At 35.0% G+C, this 21,710-nt stretch overlaps 1 protein-coding gene across 2 annotated transcripts; it reads right to left on the reverse strand.

Annotated features, from left to right (window-relative positions):
* Window positions 1-406: 406 nt before the first annotated feature.
* SPOPL (speckle type BTB/POZ protein like) lies at window positions 407-18,097 on the reverse strand (the record flags this gene model as incomplete). 2 transcript variants are annotated; one of them, XM_080688981.1, is made up of 10 exons in its annotated part: window positions 407-551; window positions 4,362-4,415; window positions 4,502-4,644; window positions 6,942-7,064; window positions 9,084-9,139; window positions 9,220-9,397; window positions 14,532-14,659; window positions 16,787-16,938; window positions 17,212-17,333; window positions 18,020-18,097. In XM_080688981.1, 10 exons carry the CDS (start codon window positions 18,095-18,097, stop codon window positions 407-409), a joined length of 1,179 nt encoding a protein of 392 aa, XP_080545107.1. The 2 variants fall into 2 exon arrangements, with proteins under 2 accessions (XP_080545107.1, XP_080545108.1); XM_080688982.1 differs by lacking the exon at window positions 4,362-4,415.
* Window positions 18,098-21,710: the final 3,613 nt, after the last annotated feature.

The following is a 21,710-nucleotide window of genomic DNA, read 5'->3' on the forward strand; positions in this document are numbered from 1 at the left end:
TAGCATAGGACAAACCCTATAAAATTCTTTTCCTTTTTTCAAAATAATGGAAGATCCTTTTGAAACTTAATATCTTCAGTTATCAATATTACTGCATTATGGAGCTAGTGCAATCCTGCATAGCCTTGGTCAAAATGACAAGGCACAATAAAAAAATTAAAAGTATTATATGAACAAGAGAAGTCACTGAAGATAATTTAAGGCCTTGAAGTGAAGTAATCAGTCTAATTTAAAGCTGAAGTATAAACCATAAACTATCCACCTGAAATGCAAGCAATATTCTTTTCAGCTTCTGTTCTGTGGACAAGAAAACAGAAACAACTCTTGCTATAGTTTGTGGATTAGAATCCTTCTGGACCTGGAGGAGTAAAAGTCAATTCCATTTTTCTACTGTTCATGGAAGATTTCAAGACTGCTTTAGACGTTTGCGTGGAATGCCGAACTGTGGACACTGTGCAGATGCTAGTGCTCGGAAGGCTTCTGCTACTAAGTGAGGGTGAGACTGAATCATGGACTTCCAACCTGATGTTTCCATTATGTCGGTTGCTTGGCTGGAAAATAAAATGAAGTGATGTTTACTAAAGAATACTTTGCAAACTGCATTTTTGTGTGGCCGTTTTTTTAACTCGCAGATTTTGAAATGTTTGAACATTGTCTGCATATTCAAACCATCAGAATTTATTAAAATGCCTTTATCTTATTAGTATTTTATTGCAAATGAAACAAATTATTCTGGAAGTTTTACTCCCCTGAAGTATATGACACTGCTCTCCATAGACCTACTCTCATTGTCACCATGCCTGTACCAACTCTTTAAAGAGCCCCTTTTCTCTTATACTTGCCTCTTAGAGCAGGTTTTTCTCTACTGTTCCAATGTTTGACCTCTGTTCTTTCCTTTTAACATGCACATCATCTATTCTTCATGATTTTAACAACCATATTCCATGAAAATAACCATCACTTTGCTAAATTCTAGGCTCCCCCACAACGTGTGTCTTCAATCATTTGCTCTTTTTACATAATGTGCCTGATGTTCCACAAATTCAGTACTGCATGATAGGAACGTATTATCTCTCTCTCTTCAAACCCAAATCCTTCCTTTTTTATTTCCAATCAGCTGAAAGTTTCACCATCACCCTGTGTTAGAAAGGGAAGAGTAGTCCTAGAGTCTGTCATCTCTAGTTCATCGTCACATTTCTGTTTTAATTCCCAAAGATGTCTTGAATCCCTAGTTAAGGCCCTTGTCATTGCACATTTGGATCACTACTACAGTCTAACTTGTCTTCTCATCTAGTAACTTGTTCTCAATCCAACTTCCACATGGCTTTCTTCATACAACACAAATGTAACTATTCCAAGTGCTCTTTTTTTTTTTTTCATTGCAGTACTGGGGATGGAACCCAGGGGCATTCTATCTATCTCTCCAAGCTACACCCCCAGCTTTATTTATTATTATGATTATTATTGTTATTATTATTATTATTATTATTATTATGTGTGTGTGTGTGTGTGTGTGTGTGTGTGTGCGCGCGCGCGCGCGCATCTGGGGATGGAACCCAGGGGCATTCAACCTCCGAGCTACACCCTCTGCCCTATTTTTTTTTTATTCTTTATTTTGAAACAGGGTCTCACTAAGTTGCAGAGGGCCTCACTAAGTAGCTGAGGCTGGCTTTGAACCTGTGAGATCCTCCTTGTCTCAGCCTCCCAAGTACTGGGATTACAAGCGTGCACCATCACACCCAGCTATTCTTTATTTTTAAACAGGGTTTCCTGAGTTGCAAAGGTCCTCACTAAGTAGTAGCTGAGGCTGTCTGGAAACCGCAATCATCCTCTGCCTCCCGAATGTTGGGATTACAAGTGTGTGCTACCACACCTGGCTACCATGCTCTTTTTATTGTATTTCTTTGACTATATGTTTTTAGAAAGAGATTTCCACTCTATAGCAATCCACTCCCACTTCTATGCTCTGGCTTTTTATACTCATGCTGAATTACTTTTTTGTGTCCTATGTATAATATGCTCTCACTGAACAACCAGAATAAATAACTGATCATGTAACAAATCTAGTAACCCTTCCTTTCTTCTTTTCTCTCTTCTACCATGCAAATAATTTCCAAATATTATATATTCCCCCTTCAAGATAGTTCTTATATACATTAATTTCTTTCTCGTCACACTGTCAAGTCTAACTTTACCCTTTAGCTTTTGAATGACTCCAATAACCAATGGTAGTAGTTGTTCTACTACTACTACCATTCCAACGTCCTCATAATTCATTCTCCAACCTGTATGCAGAGATCGTTAAAAATGCAAACCTGATCAAGCCCCACCAAGAGCGTTGACTGGATGTTCAGTACTCTTTGGTACTGGAATAATGTATTAAAGTCTTAATATTACATACATGGCTTTACAGGATCTGACCTCTGTTTGCTTTCTCCAGCTTCTCATTACTCACTCTCCCCATACTAATACACACAGATTCCTATGCATGTATCCCCTGTCACTGCCTGCCTGCCTGTCTCTGTCTCTCTCCTCCCTTCCCTCACATTGCTTTCTCTGTTATCAATAAAACTTTATACATCTCCATTCTCCTTTTCTGGGATATCCTTTGTTTTCTCTTTTATCAGGGTAACTCCTACCAATACTTCAGGTCCTTATTTTATAACTCCCTGAAAAAGCTTTTTCTGCCTCCAAGATGAGATCACATCGCTTTGCCACATTCAGCTATGGGTATGGTATAAATTCTTTAGCATGACATGTTATTACAATTACCTGTTTAATTTACCTGCCACTAAACTACAAACTCCTTGAAGGCAGGGAAAAGACCCTTTATGCTCACCAGTATTATTCTTACTGAGCACAATGAACAACCAACTACTGCTTTACACTTTCCTCCCTTTGTGTGTGTGTGTGGATCTGAGGATTGAACTCAGGGAGTCCACCTCTGACCTACACAACACTCCAATTATTAACTGAATAATTAATTGATTGATTAATAAATGGTATCACTAAGTTGCAGAGAGGTTAGCAAAGTTGCTGAAACTGGCCTTGAACCTGTAATCCTCCTGCCTCAGTCTCCCAAGTACTGAGATCACAAGCCTGTGCCACCATGCCCTGATTGTGCTACCCTTTCTGACTTTAGTGTCTGCTATTTAATTTTTAGTTCTGCAAACTCTTATTCAGGTTTTAAGATTCAGCTCAGAATCTTACAATTCAGCTCAGATTTAACCATCTCTAAATTTCTCATACATATATTTTCTTCTATCATATTAATTACAAATTATAATAAAATGTTATATTCATATATATCCAACTAATTTCTCAAGAACAAAATCTTCCCTCAAATATCATTTTATATGTAGCACCTTAGCATGGTGCTTGAAACAGAGTGCTAGATAAATGTTTGCTGAACTAAACAGTAGCTATATTTATTCTTTTAATGCCAAACATCAAATTACCAATGTTTCACTATATTTAAAATGTCAACTCATTGTTTAGAATCAAAGATTTCTTAATATACCTGACCTTTTCATTTATTAACTCAACAGTTATGAATTGGAGGTCACCTTCTCTGAGAGGTATTAAATAGGCTAATATTTATTTACATTGAAATTTATACAATGTACTTTCTTAGAGTAAAACTAAAGCTTTTAAACAGCTAAGTAAAAAGAATCATTAGCTGCTAATACAGTATATTTTAAATTTAAAATATTTTTTCTTTAAGGTCATATATGATGATATTGTGATATTATCCAATACACAGATATCCAAAGACTTAATAGTAGCCGCTACTTTTTACTTTCAGAAAACAGAAGTCATAAACTAATGATTTATTAAGGTGTTGATAAAGGCTGTATCTCTAGCTGCCCTTAATAATACATGGACTCGCCTGGCGTGGTGGCACAGGCTTGTAATCTCAGCATATGGAAGGCTGAGACAGAGGAGAATCATGGTTCACGGACGGCCTCAGCTACTTAGTGAGGCCCTCTGTAATTCAGTGAGACCCTTTTTCAAAATAAGAATAAAAAATAAGAGTGAAGGTGTAGCTTGGAGGTAGAATGCCCCTGGGTTCCATCCCCAATGCCCTAAAAAAAAAAGTAAAAAAATAATACATGGACTCAGCTATACACCATGTATCATATGTGCTTAAGAAATTAAGAGTATCCATCCCAATGTACATTAGAAACTTATCTAAAAGGGAATACTTTTTTAGGAATCCACTAAATAGTTATTTTCCTTGTTTTTAATTGGCAGTTTGCTTACTGTAACTAACATCTGGATTCATACTTATTGCAGAAGAACAAAAGGCTATGCAAACACTTAATTTCATTTATGCAGATCAGAAACTGATGTCATCTTACTTGCTGTTCCAGTTTTTCCCATCTTTACACCCAAGCTGTCGAAGTACACTGCACCTGCATTGAAGATTTAAACATACATAAATGAAAATCCAGTAAAAATGTTGAAGGTGTTGTGCCCAATGAAATACAATATAGCTTACCTATTAATAAAGTCTATGGCTTGTGCTTTCAACTGTTCTGCACTGTGCAAATCTGCAAGGACAAGGGTATCAGCAACATTTTCTACTGAGAGGTTACTACACAAAGCTTCTTCACACATGACCTTCAGCCGTTCCAGTGCATACTATCCAAAAGAAAAACATAAACATTATACATTTATTACAACTAAGTTTTCAAATATATGGCATTGTAACTTTAAAAAAGCAAATTATTCTCTAAATTAAAGCCATCATATCAATTTTACTTAATATAAAGAAAATATGAATGAATACATTTAGGAAAAACTTTTTTAAGGAAATTTCAATTTGAATAATGCAAAATACAGTATATGCTTAAAGTAGGATTTATGCTAAAAGCTATATTATTCAATATTCCTAATGAATGTATTTATCTTCTCTACCATTTCTCACCTATACTATACCACCCAGTGCAGTGCATTTTGCCAATACTGGATTTTGAAGAATAAATTCATCAAAAACTAAATAAATTATATTCATAAGCCACTAAAAATTCTTAAATTATTAGTGGACATATTACTTAGTATGACATCTTTTGTAGCTTTATTTGGTATAACTGACATCAATAAAAAGCACATATTTAGAGTTTACACTGTTAAGTTTATAAGCCACAAACTCATTATCCATCCAAGACAGTGAACAGATTCATCTTCCTCCCAAATTTCCTTTTATCTCTTTGCAGTCTTTCCCTCTTGCTCCACCCCAGGCAACATCTGATCTGCTTTTTGATTACTACCAGATTAGTCTAAATTGAAGTTTTCTGTACATAGAATCGCATATTTTTGTCTAGCTCATATACTCAGTAGGAGTGTTTCCTGCACATCAATAATTTGATCATTCTTACTGCTGAGTAGTTAGTATTCCATCACATTCTGACATATCTGAATTTGTTTATTCACTTGCTGATGAACATATGGGTTGTTTCCAGCCATAACTATTTCAAATAAAACTGTTGAGAGCATTCATATACAAGACTTGTATAAATATAAGCTTTCTTTTCTATAGGGTAAAACCCTAAAAATGAACTCATTAGATTATATAGTATGTTTACAGCTAACCTTTTAAGAAATTGTCAATTTTCCAAAGTGACTGCACCATTTTATAATCCATCCTATCAGCAATATCTGTGAGTTCTAACTTTTATAAATTACTTAATAGGGTCTTTGTAATTTTAGTCACCGTAACAGGTGTGTAGAAATACACTATGATGGTTTATTTTACATTTCCCTGATAATACTGGACCATCTTTTAATGTATTTCATTTGACTTCATTTCATTAAATGTCTGTTCAAACTGTTTTAGAAATAACATTATTTCTTTATAATTGAGAATCCTTTATGTAGTTTGAATTCAAAAGTCAGATACATATTAGATACGGTTTTAGGATTTAGAACCACTGGAATTAAGATTATTACATTTTAGCTGGGCATGGTGGTACAAACTTGTAGTCCTAGCATTCAGGAGGCTGAGACCAGAGGATCACAGCAGACAGCCTCAGCTACTTAGTGAGGCCCTTTGCAACTCAGTGAGACCCTGTTTCAAAAAAAAGAATTAAAAATAGGGGTGGGGTGGAGCTCGGAGGTAGAATGCCCCTGGGTTCCATCCCCAGTATTGCGCAAAAAAAAAAAAAAAAAAAAAAAAATTATTTTTGCAGTTTCTTTACTTTTGAGAAATCACCACCATTACAACACAACATTATAAAATTGTTACCATTTTTTTTATTTTTCCATGCTGTCAAATTAAAATATAATACCTAGGAATAAAAACATACAAATATATCTTCTTGCTGGGTGTGGTGACGCACGCTTGTAATCCCAGCACTCGGGAGGCTGAGACAAGAGGATTGCGCAGGTTTGAAGACAGCCTCAGCTACTGAGTGAGGCTCTCAGCAACTTAGTGACACCCTGTTTCAAAATAAAATATAAAATAGGTCTGGGAGTGTAGCCTGGCTAAGCCCCTGGGTTCCACCCTCAGTACCACAAAAAAAAAAAAAAAACCACCCCCCCCACACGTGTGTGTGTGTGTGTGTGTGTATTATATCTTCCTTTTTTTAAAAAAAAAAAAACAAAGGTCATATTCTCTTAAAAGAATATCTGAAAATTGCAATAAATTTTCCATGGATGTTCTTATAAAATAAATACACAATCAAAAGTATTAAATGTATTGTTTAATTTCCAATTAAAAGAACTGCTCCATCCTGGCTCAATATAGTTCTATATCTTATAAACTATTTAATTTCCATATTACCCTACTGTATGCTATTTCATGAAACTATAGAGTCACCTACGTAGAGTATAAATTAATTCAGTATTTCAAGATGTTTGGAAGTTTTCATTTGGTGATAGCTTTCTATACACATCAAGCTTGAGAATATTTTTCAGCTCCTTAAGACCTAATTACTTACTTTGTCTGCAGCTGCCAACAAGTTGTCAGCCATTTTATCAAGATTTGGTGCTTTCCCCGTGTAAACGAATCTCATCATTTCTTTAAAAACCTCAGGGTCTAAATCATTTATTTCCACTCGATTCTAGTATTTAAAACACAAAAAGTTAAAATTTGAATTAGTACATCCAAATGAACCAAATTCAGTCTTCCACAGTAATTAAAAAAAACCCAAATCTTTAGTACTCTGCCATTCAAAGATATGGATTAATTTGTATGTAGATATTTCTAAATTCTGTTTTTAAACTGAGTTAAGTAAATCTTTAGTAAACTAACCATCCAAAGCAAAATAGTTAAGTTCAAAAGGGAAATTATACATTTTGTGAATGCTGAGTGGGAAACATGACCAGTGGGAAAGTCTATATTCTGATACATCAAGCCATGCATTACCGTTGGGAGTTTTTCAGTAATTATCAAACACACATACAAACAAACAAGAGTCAAACAAAATATATCTATGCTCAATTTCTGAGCTCTGTCATAGAGGCAATGACTACTAACATTTTCCTTGTTAAATTTCTAGGTCGTAATATGATGTCTAAGCTCCAATAACCAACATTAAGCAAAAACAGGGTCAGTTGATATTTGAGATAAGAGACCTCACTATCCCAGAACTTTTCATTTTGCAAAAATGATATGTAATATCATGCAAATACTGGCACTTTCTTGCCTATCTGAAACATACTGAAGCCCAAAGAGAATGGATTGTTTTTTCACTTCTATAATTTTGTACTCCATTTCTCTCCTAAGATCAATAGGGCTAAATATCTTACACCGTTAAACAATACCAAATTTTTCTGGCCCATTGTTGCCTTATTGGCATTATTTGTCTATGTTTGGCATTATTGGTATATTCCCACTTGGACCTAATTAGAATATTGATCACAGGACTGCACTAAGCCAACTATCAGAGAAAATAGGCAGGTATTTAATTACAGACTCTAGACATGAAGAAAAAAGTTGGGCCACATAAATAAACTTTGGAGTTGTTCTGTGGGAGCCCTGAGGCTCACACATTATATAGGCAGAAACCACCTCTTTGCTAACATAATTACATTTCAAAAGTAAAGGTGAAAAAGAACCATACAGAGGAGCCAAATATACAATTTCCTGATTGTAGTTGGTATACAATAATACTGATATAGTCTATGCCCTTTTTGTTAAATCTTAAATATTCTATTTGACAATGAAAAGAATGTAGACTTTTTTTGTTGCTATAAATCAAATTTTAAAATTAACCCACAGAAGCCGGGTGTGGTGGCACGCACTTATAATACCCGCACTTGGGAGGCTGAGACAGGAGGATCGCAAAGATTCAAAGCCAGCCCCCGTTGGCTTAAGAGACCCTGTTTCCAAATAAAAAAATAAAATAGGTCTGGGAGTGTAGCCCGGAGGTAGAAGGTCCCTGAGTTCCATCCCTAGCACCACAAGAAAAAAAAAAAAAATTAACCCACAGAGTCTATAAGGGAGATATACATCTTAATCACAAACCTCTTAGCTATGGACGAGAATGATCCTGTTTTTTTTTTTGTGGGTCTGGGGATGAAACCCAGGGGCATTTCACCTCCAAGCCACACTCCCTGCCCTAATTTTATTCTTTATTTTGAAAGAGTCTCACTCAGTTGTGGAAGGCCTCACTAAGTAGCTGAGGTTGTCCGCGAACTGCGATCCTCTGGTTTCAGCCTTCCAAATGCTGGGATTACAAGTGTGCGCCACCCACCTGGCTCAATGCTTTTTTTAAAAAATCATTTTTGTGGTGCTGGAGATCACACCCAGGGCATTGTGCATACTAGGTAAATGCTGTACCACTGAGCTATACCACCAGCTCCTAAAAAGATCTTTGGGAAAACATCTGTCCATTATTTACCAATCAGATGAGCATCAGAAGAGCTATTTTTTTGAATACTCACTGTATATACAAATTAATCTATATTTATTGTTCTATTTACTATAAAATATATACATTGCCCTCTTTCTGATTTCAAATTTTTTTCCTTACGTATCAAAGTATAACAGTAAGAGTGTATGCTGTTGCTTTAAAAGTATACCTTCCATTATTTTACATGTGAACAAATTAAATATTAAGCCATTAATTCATGTTTACCTTTTTGCTTTCTTCCATTTCATGTTCAAACATTGCATTAAAAACCGGAGATCGAGCTGTAACAAGATTAAGCATCATTATTTAATGCACAAATTTATTTTATAAACATACTATATTACCCAAAAGTAGAAAGTACCTGCAAGCACAGATTTATGAGCTTTAAATTCTTGTCCTCTCACAAAAAAACTGCAATCTGTAAATCTTGTGTTTTCCCAGAGATTACCTAAATCTTCAGCTAGTCGACATTCAGGCACCTTCAAGGTATTTGTATTAGTATGTCCTGATATGTTTACTGAATCTTGGACCACACTCACCTAATAAAAAAGAGACAGCAAGAAAAACACTTTCACAAATTAATATCAATAATTAGCATGTCTATATTGGAATTTTTATCTTTGAAATAGCTCATATAATTTGATGTATTCCTGATTAAAAAAAAACCCTAATACTGAGGACCTAAATTTGAGACTATAATTGAAAGGAGAGAAACAGAAAATATTAAAAACAAACAAGAACTTTTTCAGTAAATTTTTATGCAAATAAATAGCTTATCAACTGTCTGGAAAGCTTGATTATTGGTAATTACAAAAACTATTTCTCAACAAAAAAGCTACAATTATGATTTCAAATTCAAAAACGGAGCCAAGCATGTAATTCCAGTATTTGGGAGGTTAAGACAAGAGGATGAAAGGTTTATGGCCTCCTCAGTAACTTAAGACCCTGTATCAAACTAAAAAATAAAATAAATAGGGCTGAGGGTATAGCTCAGAGGTAGTATGCCCCTCGGTTCAATTCCCACTGGGTTCAATCCCAAAACAAAACAAAACAAAAAAATTCAAAAAAAGAGATGACATTCTGACTTTTTTTTTTTTTTTTTTTTTTTTTTTGCTGTACTGGGGATGGAACCCAGGGGCATTCTACCTCTGAGTCCAGCCCTATTTTTATTCTTTATTTTGAAACAGGGTCTCACTGAGTTTGCAAAGGGCTTCACTAAGTAGCTGAGGCTGTCGATGAACTGCGATCCTCCTGTCTGAGCCTCACAAAATGCTGAGATTACAAGCATGCCCTACCATGCCCAGCTACATTTTGACATTTTTGTGGATAAAGACTTTTTTTGTTTTTTTCACTTATTCTTCAGACTTAATGACATTTAAATTTTTACTATACTTATAATCATGTTCATAGTATAAATTATAAAACTACATCCTATGATAGATGAGGTTTTAAAGTATTATTCTACAAGTTTCAACTGCAGTGGAATTGACTATAAATGCAATTGTAATTATTAAAGTTTCCAGAAGTCTTTTATGAAAAATCAACAGTAAGCAAAATAAAAATATAACTTAGTTTGATTTAATCACTTATAAAAATAACCAATAAATAAGTCAGTATGATTACAATATTATTTCTAGGTGAATTTCAACATGATATGGGATAACTTATCTTTCAATAAAGATGACTATACGAAATAAAATCCTAAAATACTGTTAACTAAGTCTTATATATATATTATAAGAAAAGGTATTTTACTACATTATGTTACAAATATTACATTAGAATGACTAAATTAAAGAAAATACTACCTCAACTAATAAAAAAATATTCCAGGGTCACATTTGTTTAAACAACCCCCTCACCAAGTCATATTAACTGTTTGGAGTCTTATGTGTCACAGAAATTATCTAATTCATTCACCTTATTTTAATGAGTTCAGAATCATTTCAAGACAAGGTAAATAAAGTATCCTAAACCAAATTGTCAGACTGTATAAGATTAAACCTAAATCTCCAGAATTCTTGTATATAGCTCTTTGTACTAAACAATACTATTAAAATTTAGTTAACATAAGTAATATTACTTTGTAACACAAGTATGGTCAAGAAACATCTTTACAATAATCATGAGATGTTCTTCTAAATATAGAGGCCAATATATTATATATATAAACAAATCAAACAATATAGGTTCTCCTATCTTATCAAGTTTTCAATCATTCAAGTTATATCTAAAATTTTAATAAATGCAAAATAGGGAAAAAGTTTCACTAGTTCTTACCTGATTGCCCTGTTCCACTACATATTATAAGTTAATGATATATAAACCAAAAATACTGTTGTTAATATTCAGGACTTAGCGATCTAATTTTTTAGCACACAGACAATATTTATTTGTTTTAATCAAGCAGCACTCTTAAAATTTCTAGGTAGAGAAACTAGATTTGTTAATTACTTTCATGAAATACACAGTAGAGTTAAAAAAATGTGATGATATACTTTAGGAAAGAATTTCTTAAATTATATTTACTCTATCACAATCTAATTCAAATAACATTTCTAATGTAAAAATTTGTGAAAAACCAGGTCATGCAAAATAAAGATAACAAAGATATTACTAGGCATAGATAAGCTATCTAATTCAGAAGGATTTATATTGCTGACATTTCTATCTATATAGTACCATTATAGCAACCCCAACTTTGAACTAAGTTACATAATTAATATTTCATTCTCTCAAAAGTACTCAAGGGACTATCTTTTTATTTTAGATCATTGAAAAGAATTTTTATTTTATTTAATATACTTTTATTGGTGTATTATACTCTCACATCATAATAAAGTTCAGAGTGATAGGTCAAGGGCCTACTCAGAACAAAAATTAATGATTAAATTAAATTAACAGTCAATGATTACTGATTATTCTTTTATTGCTATTTTTATTAAGAAAATTATAAAAATTTAGTATTTTCTATTACATACTTCAAATGGTCATGAACACTAACTGATAGAACCTAGATTTAAGGATTCAGGAAGGAGCCAGGCGTGGTGGCGCACGCTTGTAATCCCAGCATTTGGGAGGCTGAGGTCAGAGGATCCAGGTTCGCAGACAGCCTCAGCTATTTAGTGAGGCCCTCTGCAACTCAGTGAGACCCGGTTTCAAAATAAAGAATCAAAAATAAAGCAGGGGCTGTAGCTCAGAGGTCGAATGCCCCTGGGTTCCATCCCCAGACCCGGAAAAAAAAAAAAGATTCAGGAAGGAAGTTGAGATTCTTTGCTGATTTAACTCATTTCATACTCCTTTTTCAAACACACTTCTCCTCTACGGTGGAACTAAAGTGAATACTGGTTTCAAATGCTAAAACTCTTTAGCATTATCAAAACTAGTTCTAAAAGCTAGAATGTCCAAAGCTATACAGCACAGCAGTGTTGCCAACTGAATGAACTACATACAGCTCTCCCCATCCTACACTGGCTCCAGAAGTGAGGAAGCCTCATTGTCTTTTACTATAGTGGGTCTTAAAGACTTTTTTACTTTTCATAAATGTTTTTTGAAAATCTAGTGACAGAAATAGAAGTTTGAATTTTGCCAAGATTTTGCTTTCTAGTAAATAAAACCCTACTTTTGCCCACTATCACAAGTATTTTAAAACAGAAAGGATACCTTATACCCTAGAAAAAGAAAAATAGGAGAAAAAATGATGTGTCCTTAAAAATCAATCACTGAGATGAGAATATGGCTCAGTAGTAGATTACTTGCCTACAATGTACAAAACCCTCAGGGTTCAATCCCCAGTACCACAAAAAGGGAAAAAGAATTAGTTTTAATTTTATGAAAAGCTCCTTATATTTTTCTATTTATCATGAAATGGCCTAGGGTAAGAGACAATTAGAATCGATAAAATCTGTTAGATGTTAAGTTTCAAAAGATGAATTAATCTAACTGGTTTTCTATTTTCCTTTCTTATTTCTCTATTTGTTTTTTCTATTACTCTGGGAAAGAGGAAAAGCTGCTTGTATTGCTAGAAATCTCCATCTACCTCTGCCCATGTGAGCTACTATATGGACCTTGCAAGAATAAGCTTTATCTTGCAGAAAAAGGGCAGCACCCACCTGCCTTACCTGTCTACAGCACAACTTGCAGGGGAGGGGAAGGAGGCAGTTCTTTAGGTAGGGCAGTGCAAAGCTTCCTCCTCTTCTGCAAGCAGTGCTGGAGATGCTGTAGAAGGAAGGGCATCCATGAGAGGGGTAGAAGAAACAATGGAGGGCATGAAGAATGTTGTTTTAAAACACTTTTTGCCCACCCATGCTAAGTATGGTGACCAGCATATGTGTCTAAGTTAGTAAAAAGAAGTGTATTTCAGAATCTAAAAATGAATCCAATCAATGCCAACTTAAAAATGTATGTCAGGGTGGGCTCTATTTTCAGGGAGTCAAGAGCATATGTAATCTAACACAGATACCAAGCACACTTCAAGCAAAAATATATATGTATGAAAAAGTTTAAGCTTAACTTCAGTCTTAATTCTGAATTTCTTGGTTGTCTGGGTTCTAGTAAAATATACCTAGAAAAATATCTATAAACAATATTTCAATTATCAAAAAAGGATTATTTTCTAAACAGGTTCATCAACAAAAAAAGACTTCACCTTTAGTCTTTAACTGGATTAAACAAAGGAACCCTTAAATACTAAGATGACTTAAAAAAATTAACACATTAAAAAAAGTTGTTTTTCTTTTGTGATACTAAGTATTGAACCCAGAGGCACTCTACCTCAGAGCTATACCCCATCTCCATTTTATATTTTTATTCTGAAATACAGCCTCTCTAAATTGTGAGTGGCTCACTAAATTTCTGAGGCTGGCTGTCAACCAGGATCCTCCTATCTCAACCTCTCAAGTGCTGGGATTAGAGGACACACCAGCACACCTGGCCTAACACATTCAAATTTAAGACAACTGCTAAAAATCTGTAAGAATCTACGTTTAGATTGTTTAAAATTTTAAATACTAAAACATTTATTGAAGATTTCTTTTTTTTTTTTTTTTTTTGGTGGTACTGGGGATAGAACCCTTCTATCTCCGGGCTTCACTCTCAGACCTATTTTTTTGTTTTATATATATTTTATTTGGAAACAAGGTCTCTTAAACCAGCAAGGCTGGTTTCGAACCTGCGCGATCCTCCTATTTCCACCTCCCAAGTGCGGGGATTACAAGTGTGTGCCACCATGCCTGGCATAATATTTCTTTTTTTATGCAGTACTGGGGATGAAACCCAGGGACATTCTACCTCCAAGCTATAGCCCAACCCTAGTTGTACTATATTTTGAATCAGGGTCTCACTGAGTTGCAAAGGGCCTTACAAAGTAGCTGAGACTAGTTGAGAATCCAGATCCTCCTGTTTCAGCCTCCCAAATGCTGGGATTACAAGCATGCGCCACCATGTCTGGATAGTATTTGGTTATATAACTAAACATGTAATCTACAATAGAGATATGACAAAATATTTTTCAGATTGGGTCACAACAGAGATTTGTAAGGCAATTTAGTCAGTTTTGAAACATTTACAAATGGAATCTCATTGATTATACCAATTTCTTGATTTTTAAAGTATATACATATGACTTAAAGCAACTAAAAGTAAAGTTTTTTACATGGAACAAAATATACCTACCTCGCAAAATAATGTAAGTTTGTCATCTGGTAAAAGACCATTAGCTTCATCAAGCAAAAAATCCCTTCTAATGAATTTTTTAAATCCCCAGTCCTTCCCTTGCACAAATCGATATGCTCTTTGGCTTTCTGATGGAAAACAGAAGTTTAAATAAAACAAGTATCCAAGAGACATTTTTCTTAAATGATAGCACAGGTAAATAAAATAAACAAAACAGGATTTGGCCAATACATACATCATAAAAATTCTATATATGAGTATTCAAAATAAAATATTTTAAAAGAACTGAGTGAGGGAGAATTAGACTATTCCATATTACTATTGAAATTTTGATCATCAACAGTGAACTCAATTTCAGACTTCTGGATTTCTTAAAAATCTCATGAAGGGACAGATCTTTTTAACAATCTAGGCTCTAAAAGACAATGAATAGGATAAGAATATGGTGCCACAGGCATACTACTCACCATCTGTTATTTGAACCCAATTAGAAACATACCTTTCATTTTCTGCTCTTCCTTTTAAAAATGGAAGCTCTAAATCACTGAAACATCTTTTAAATTGTCCTGGCACAAGTATCTCATTAGTTTAAATTTTACTGAACTACAGAAAAATCCATAAACTGGTAAAAAAGATTAAAAGTGCCTTTTCACTTTCTAAGTCATTACATATAATCCTCTCATCTCTTAAAATATACTTTCATAGCTGGGTATGGTGGTGCACCTGTAAAATCCCAGTACATGGGAGGCTGCAATGGGAAGATTTTAGGACACAGACACAGCAGCTTATTGAGGCCCTCAACAACTTGGTGACACACTGTTTTAAAAGAACAAAAATGAAATAGCTTTGGTGATGTAACACAGAATCCCCTGGGTTTTAATTCTACTACCACAAAAAGAAGAAACAAAATAAAAAGAATTTTCATAACAATCCCAAAAATGGATGTTTTGGTACAATTTTTAAGATAAATATCGGAAGTAAATGGTTCAAATACCTACAGTAAAAGTTTTATACTACACAAGTATATTCTGTGAAATAAATAAAATCATCTAAAAAGTATGTATTATCTATTATACAAAGAATAAAATCAAGATGAAAAACCAATAAGATAACTGAATTACTCTAACAAATATTAGCTGAAAAATATATGCGAAAAAATGTATTATTTTACCAATAAAAGGTACTCTTTTAAACAGTGTCTGTATGTAATTCTCTTTGTTAATAGTCATTTGAGTCTAAGCTTCACTTCCAGGAAATACTTAAAATTCAATGTGGCAGTTCATGAGAGATTTTCCTACTAGGCATACTATACTTTTTTGAAAATAATTTTCTATTATTAAACTTCAGGCTATGATATTTCAACTGGGTAACATATGCATACATATACATATGTATACATACATATATATGTATATATACATACATATATATGTATGTGTGTGTGTGTGTGTATATATATATATATATATATGTATGTATGTATGTATATGTATATGTATATATGCTATAGCCTGAAGTTTCAGGGTCCATATATATATATGGACCTTGGACTGAAAAATGAAATAAAACTGATTTTACTTTCAATCACCAATGAATACACTGCTTAACAAATTCCAGTGACAAAATATTGGGTCTTCCATCTCCCTTACATTAGTCTCTAAATTTTATTTATTTATTTATTTAGAATATGGGGACTTGAAACCAGAGGCATTCTACTTTTGTGCTATCTCCCCCACCCAGCCATTTTTATTTTTTATTTTGAAGCAAGGTCTTGCTACGTTGCTAAGGCTGGCTTCAAATCTGTGATTCTCTAGTCTCAACCTCCTAAGTGCTGAAATTACAGGTTTGTTGCACCATGCTCAGCTTGATCTCCAGACTTTATTACCTGGCCAAGAAAAAGGGAAAACAGACACCTTTTACAATGCCATGTGCTGTATAAGGCACCTTGTCCTAAGAGTAACCACTTTTTCCAATTAACAAGAAAGTGTCATTTTAGGACATGAAGAAGTTAGCTACTTTTACATGTCTTAGGAAGACTTAGGAAAACAACTCTAACTATATTTTGAAATTTAAAATTAAATAATGGCCCAATTTAATGCTTTGGGCTAAGCATATATTAGCAGAAAAACAAATTTCAAACTTTTCTAAGTAACAGTTCAGAAACCTATAAGCTCAGTTTTCTATAACTTCTGAAAGGTTCAGAACTACAGTATGTAGTTACATGGACTTCTTTACTCAGTCTGCAAATCACTTACCCATTGCTTTTGTTTCTTCCCTTTTAGCGTTCAGAAGGGAAAATTTAAATTTTGCTCGAACTTCACTTTTGGGGCAGCTGACTAAAAGCAAATATAAGGACAAGTAGTCTTTACTTTCATCATCTAATCCCTTTGGGTTTACCCTCAGGCACCTAAAATGAAACAATAGGCTCACTTGGAGGAATATAATACTTGAAGCATGCAAAAGAGAGAGGCAACACTGAAGTCATCTGTTAATTAATAGTACAAATAGCACTCCTATAAATATCCCCTTTAAAACTCACCACATTCTTAGAAACTCATTACCAATCTAATGTAACATTATACTGGCACCCACCCATTCAGGAGCAAAAGCAACAAGCCATAAGTAGGTGAGGATCATATCAAAAGCAAAAACAACATTTCAAAACAAACAAAAATCTTACCATTTCATTTTGTCACTTGGGCCAGATGAAAATGTTGAACTTTTTAACACTTCACCCATTTCTTCTCGACAAAAACTGAAGTTATTAATGGTCCACATGTAGGAAAATTTTACTACTTTAACCTAAGAGATTTAGAAAACCATTTTTTGTAAGGCTGACTCATGCTAAATATCCTATGATCCATTCTTCTATTCTAATAACTATGTCAGTATTTCACAATAATACTCAAGATACAATAGAATTTTTTTTTTTTTTTTTTACAGTACTGGGGGTGGAACCCAGGGGCATTCTACCTCTGAGCTACACCACCAGCCCTATTTATTTATTTATTTATTTATTTATTTATTTATTTTCCGGTATTGGGATGGAACCGAGGGACTTTCTATCCGTGGGCTATACTCTCAGACCTATTTTATATTTTATTTGGAAACAAGGTCTCACTAAGTTGCTGAGAGGCTGGCTTCGAACCTGTGTGATACTCCTGTCTCAGCCTTCCAAACACAGGAATTACAAGCATGCACCACCACGCCTGGCTTTATTCTTTATTATTATTTTTTGCGGGTCTGGGGATGGAACCCAGGGGCATTCAACCACCGAGCTACATCCCCTGGCCTATTTTTTATTCTTTATTTTGAAACAGGGTCTCACTAAGTTGCAGAGGGCCTCACTAAGTAGATAAGGCTGTCTGCGAACCATGATCCTCCAGTCTCAGCCTCCCGAATGCTGGGATTACAAGTGTGTGCTACCACACCCGGTTACAATAAAAATTTGAAGCAACATAAAATAAGGTATTTTTCACTGCATGTACCTGTGTATAACACCAGCTTTCTGCAATAGGACCAGTGGACATATCTACAGGCAGAGGAGGAGTGGGTTCCCGAGACATTGCCACCTTGCTGCAGTCTTTCAGGATTTATGCAGAAACGCACACAATTGAATACTTTATCTACAAAGAAAAGAAGTTTGGTTTACTAAACAAAAAGTTTAACAGAGAACCAAGAGAAAAGATATATTTAAAGTCATTTAAAGTTATGAAACAATAATTCAAAAGTAAAATTGAAGAAATTACCCATACTGGGAAATGGCTTCAAAATGTATTAATGTGCCAGTATTGGAAAAGGGCTTTAAAATGTGTGAATGTACCAGTATTGAGAAATGGCTTAAAAAATATATTTGAAAATAACCTCAGTATTAAAAAAGCCAGGAGGGCTGGGCAAGGTGGCACATGCTTGTAATCCCAGCATTTGGGAGGCTGAGACAGAAGGATCAAGTTCACATTCATGGACAGCCTCAGCTAGTGAGACCCTGTTTCAAAATAAAAGAATAAGCCGAGCACAGTGGTGCACGCTTGTAATCCCAGCATTCAGGAGGCTGAGACCAGAGGATCGCGGTTCGGTTGGCGGACAGCCTCAGCTACTTAGTGAGGCCCTCTGCAACTCAGTGGGACCCAGTTTCAAAATAAAGGATAAAAAATAGGGCAGGGGGTGTAGCTCAGAGGTGGAATGCTCCTAGGTTCCATCCCCAGACGTACAAGGAAAAAAAAAAATTGGGCTGGGGCTGTAGTTGGAAGTAAATGCCCGTGGGGTCCATCCTCAGTACCATAAAAAAAATAAAGAAGAAAAGAAAAAAAAAGAAAAAAAAAGAAAAAAAATCAGACTGGGAGTGTAGCTCAAAGTTAGAATGCCTGTGGGTTCAAACAGTACTGCAAAATAAATAAATAAATAGGCCAGGAGCTTTAAGGAAAGGGCTGCAGAATTCCAGGCACCAAGGGTGATTAGCAAGACAAAAGAGACAGTCTCAAGGGCCTTTTTCATTGTAAAGATAAGATTTCCAAGGATAAGGGAGGATGCTGTAAACCTTCAAGAGATCCCAGACTCTGATGATCAATTAACACATTCTGAGGTATAACAAAAGGCTTGGGGTCTGTATGGGAGACAGGACAGACCTACAGGAAGGAATCCCCACATCAAAAGACTTGTCCCAGAGGGGGTGGATCTAGTCTCGTCAGAAGATTGGTTATATTCAGAAACCTTCAGTGACTTCTTTTCAAATCACTTCACTATGTCACTCCTTATGGAGTAGAGCTTACTGTAAACTCTGTTCTAAGCAGGGCATGGTGGCACAGGTTTGTAATCCCTCCCGCTTGGGAGGCTGAGACAGGAGGATTGCACAGGTTTGGAGTCAGCCTCAGCTACTTAGTGAAGCTCTCAGCAACTTAGTGAGACCCTGTTTCCAAATAAAATATAAAATAGGTCTGAGAGTGTAGCCCAGGTTCCATCCCAGTAACCAAAAACAAAAACAAAAACTGTTCTATCTTTCCGTATTTGTAATAATAAAATCATTTAAGCTTATAGAGTTTGGGCTAGTGTTTTCTATACCTAGCTCAGAATGAGAACCCGCAGCTACATCTCTCACTGTAACAGTTTTGGGAGCCCAACTGGGCCCCGGGAGCAGTTTCTCTACCCTAACAGAAACAAGTGAGAATATCATATAATTTGAATAGTTTTAATAATTTTTGTTTGTATGTGGTACTGGGGATGGAACCCAGGGGCATCTACCTCCAAACTATACTCCTGGCCCTATTTTTTATTCTTTATTTTGAAACAGGGTCTCATTGAGTTGCAAAGGGCCTCACTAAGTAGCTATGGATAGCTATGAACCAAGATCCTCCTGTCTCAGCCTCTCAAAGGCTGGGATTACAACATGCACCACCACGCCTGGTTTAGTTTTAATAATTTTTAAGAAACAAACCTGTATAACAGATAACATATGAAATCTAGACAAATTTACTAGTATCAAATATTTAAGATATATTTTCCAAAATATAATACATTAAAAAAATACATGAAGCTATCAGTATGATATTTGGAAGCTTAATGACATCAATCTGATTCACCATTCTTCACTTTTTCTGATCAACAGAATTTGTGACGGATTAAAATTAAAGGAAGGAATAACCAAAGACAGGTCCTAATATGACACCTCAGCAACCGGAAGGATAGCAATGCCATTTACTAAAATGGGGACTATAGGGACAAGAATAGTAGTTTCATAGATACAACATCAGAAAAAACATCAAATGGAACAATTTTTTAATTGTCTGTAATTAGACTGCTTACACAATTTCCCCTTTCTATAATGGCATCTATACTAATGCACTCACCCAAATGTATTTACAACTCAAATACAAAAGAGTTCTATCATATGATGCATTCCTAACACAATGAACTGGAGAATCAGCAAGAAGCCAGGCAAAAAGGGGTGGTGACACTGTAGATATGCTTAGAAGAACTCACATTTATTGTAGCACTATTCAGAAGAGACAAGATAGAGAATAAAATGTACAAATTTTACAAAGATACTTGGTTTTCTTCCTCCAGCCACTCCTTCATATGATTTAGTTATAGGATGGTACAAGGACAATAAGATCTAGAGAATGTGAGATAATTTATGCACATCCAACAAATAAGGTTTCTTTCATATTCCATTGTATTTATAAATGCCCCTTGACTTATAGTGGGGTTATGTCTTAATAAATTGAAAATCATACACTGAAAAGCTCATTTAATTCATCTACAACTAATACCTCATCTACAGAACACCATAGTTTAGAAATATGATATGCTATAATGTTATCAGTTAATTTGCCTGCATGATTGAGAGCTCTAGCTTGCTATCACAGCCCGGCATCCTGAGAGGAAGTTCTTATGTTATTTCTAGCCCAGACAATATCAAATTTCACAATCTAAAAAATGTTTACAGTCCTAGTCAGCATTCTCACTGCTATAATCCAAGAACTGACTGTACACTTAGAAGGAAGATTTATTTGCTCAAAATTTTTGGAGATTTGGGGGTTTGGTCCACGAGGCAAGTGTCTGCAGAGTTCAAGGCAAACAGAGAGAGGTAGAGCTCAAGTCTCTCCTTTTTCTACATCATGGAGGCCAGAAGCAAGAGAGAGAACCAAGCAGATCCAAGACACAAGAACAGTTCTCCAGCCACACCCTACCAGCCATGGCCATCACTCATAAATTGACTGCATGCCAACCCTGAACTTTGACATGAGCTCTTCAGTGGGCATTCTATTATCTAACTGACATTCTGCCCCTGGTCCTTGAAGAGTTCATGACCATTTATAATGCAAAATGCATTTAGTTAATCTCCTTAACAGTTCTAGCATTACTCAAAAGTCCCAAAGTTCAAAATTTCCTCTGAGTCTCAAGGGGAACTCTTGTTAACTCCTGAAAAAGATAATGAAAACCAAAACAAGTAGCATGTTACATACATCCAATGCACAATGGCACAAAGTAAATATCTGCAATCCAAAAGGGAGAAATAGAACCACAGAAGGAAGAAAGGGATTAAAATAGCACAAAATCCAGCAAGGCAAGGACTTAATCCTGCAGCTCCAACATCTGGCATCATGGGAACATGATGGTAAGGATGCAATCTCCAAGGGGCTTTTGTAGCCCTGGCCCTGTGGACTGGTTGATTGCAACGGG

This window comes from Muscardinus avellanarius (genome assembly GCF_963383645.1).
Source record: "Muscardinus avellanarius genome assembly, chromosome: 2".
Lineage (NCBI taxonomy): Eukaryota > Metazoa > Chordata > Mammalia > Rodentia > Gliridae > Muscardinus > Muscardinus avellanarius.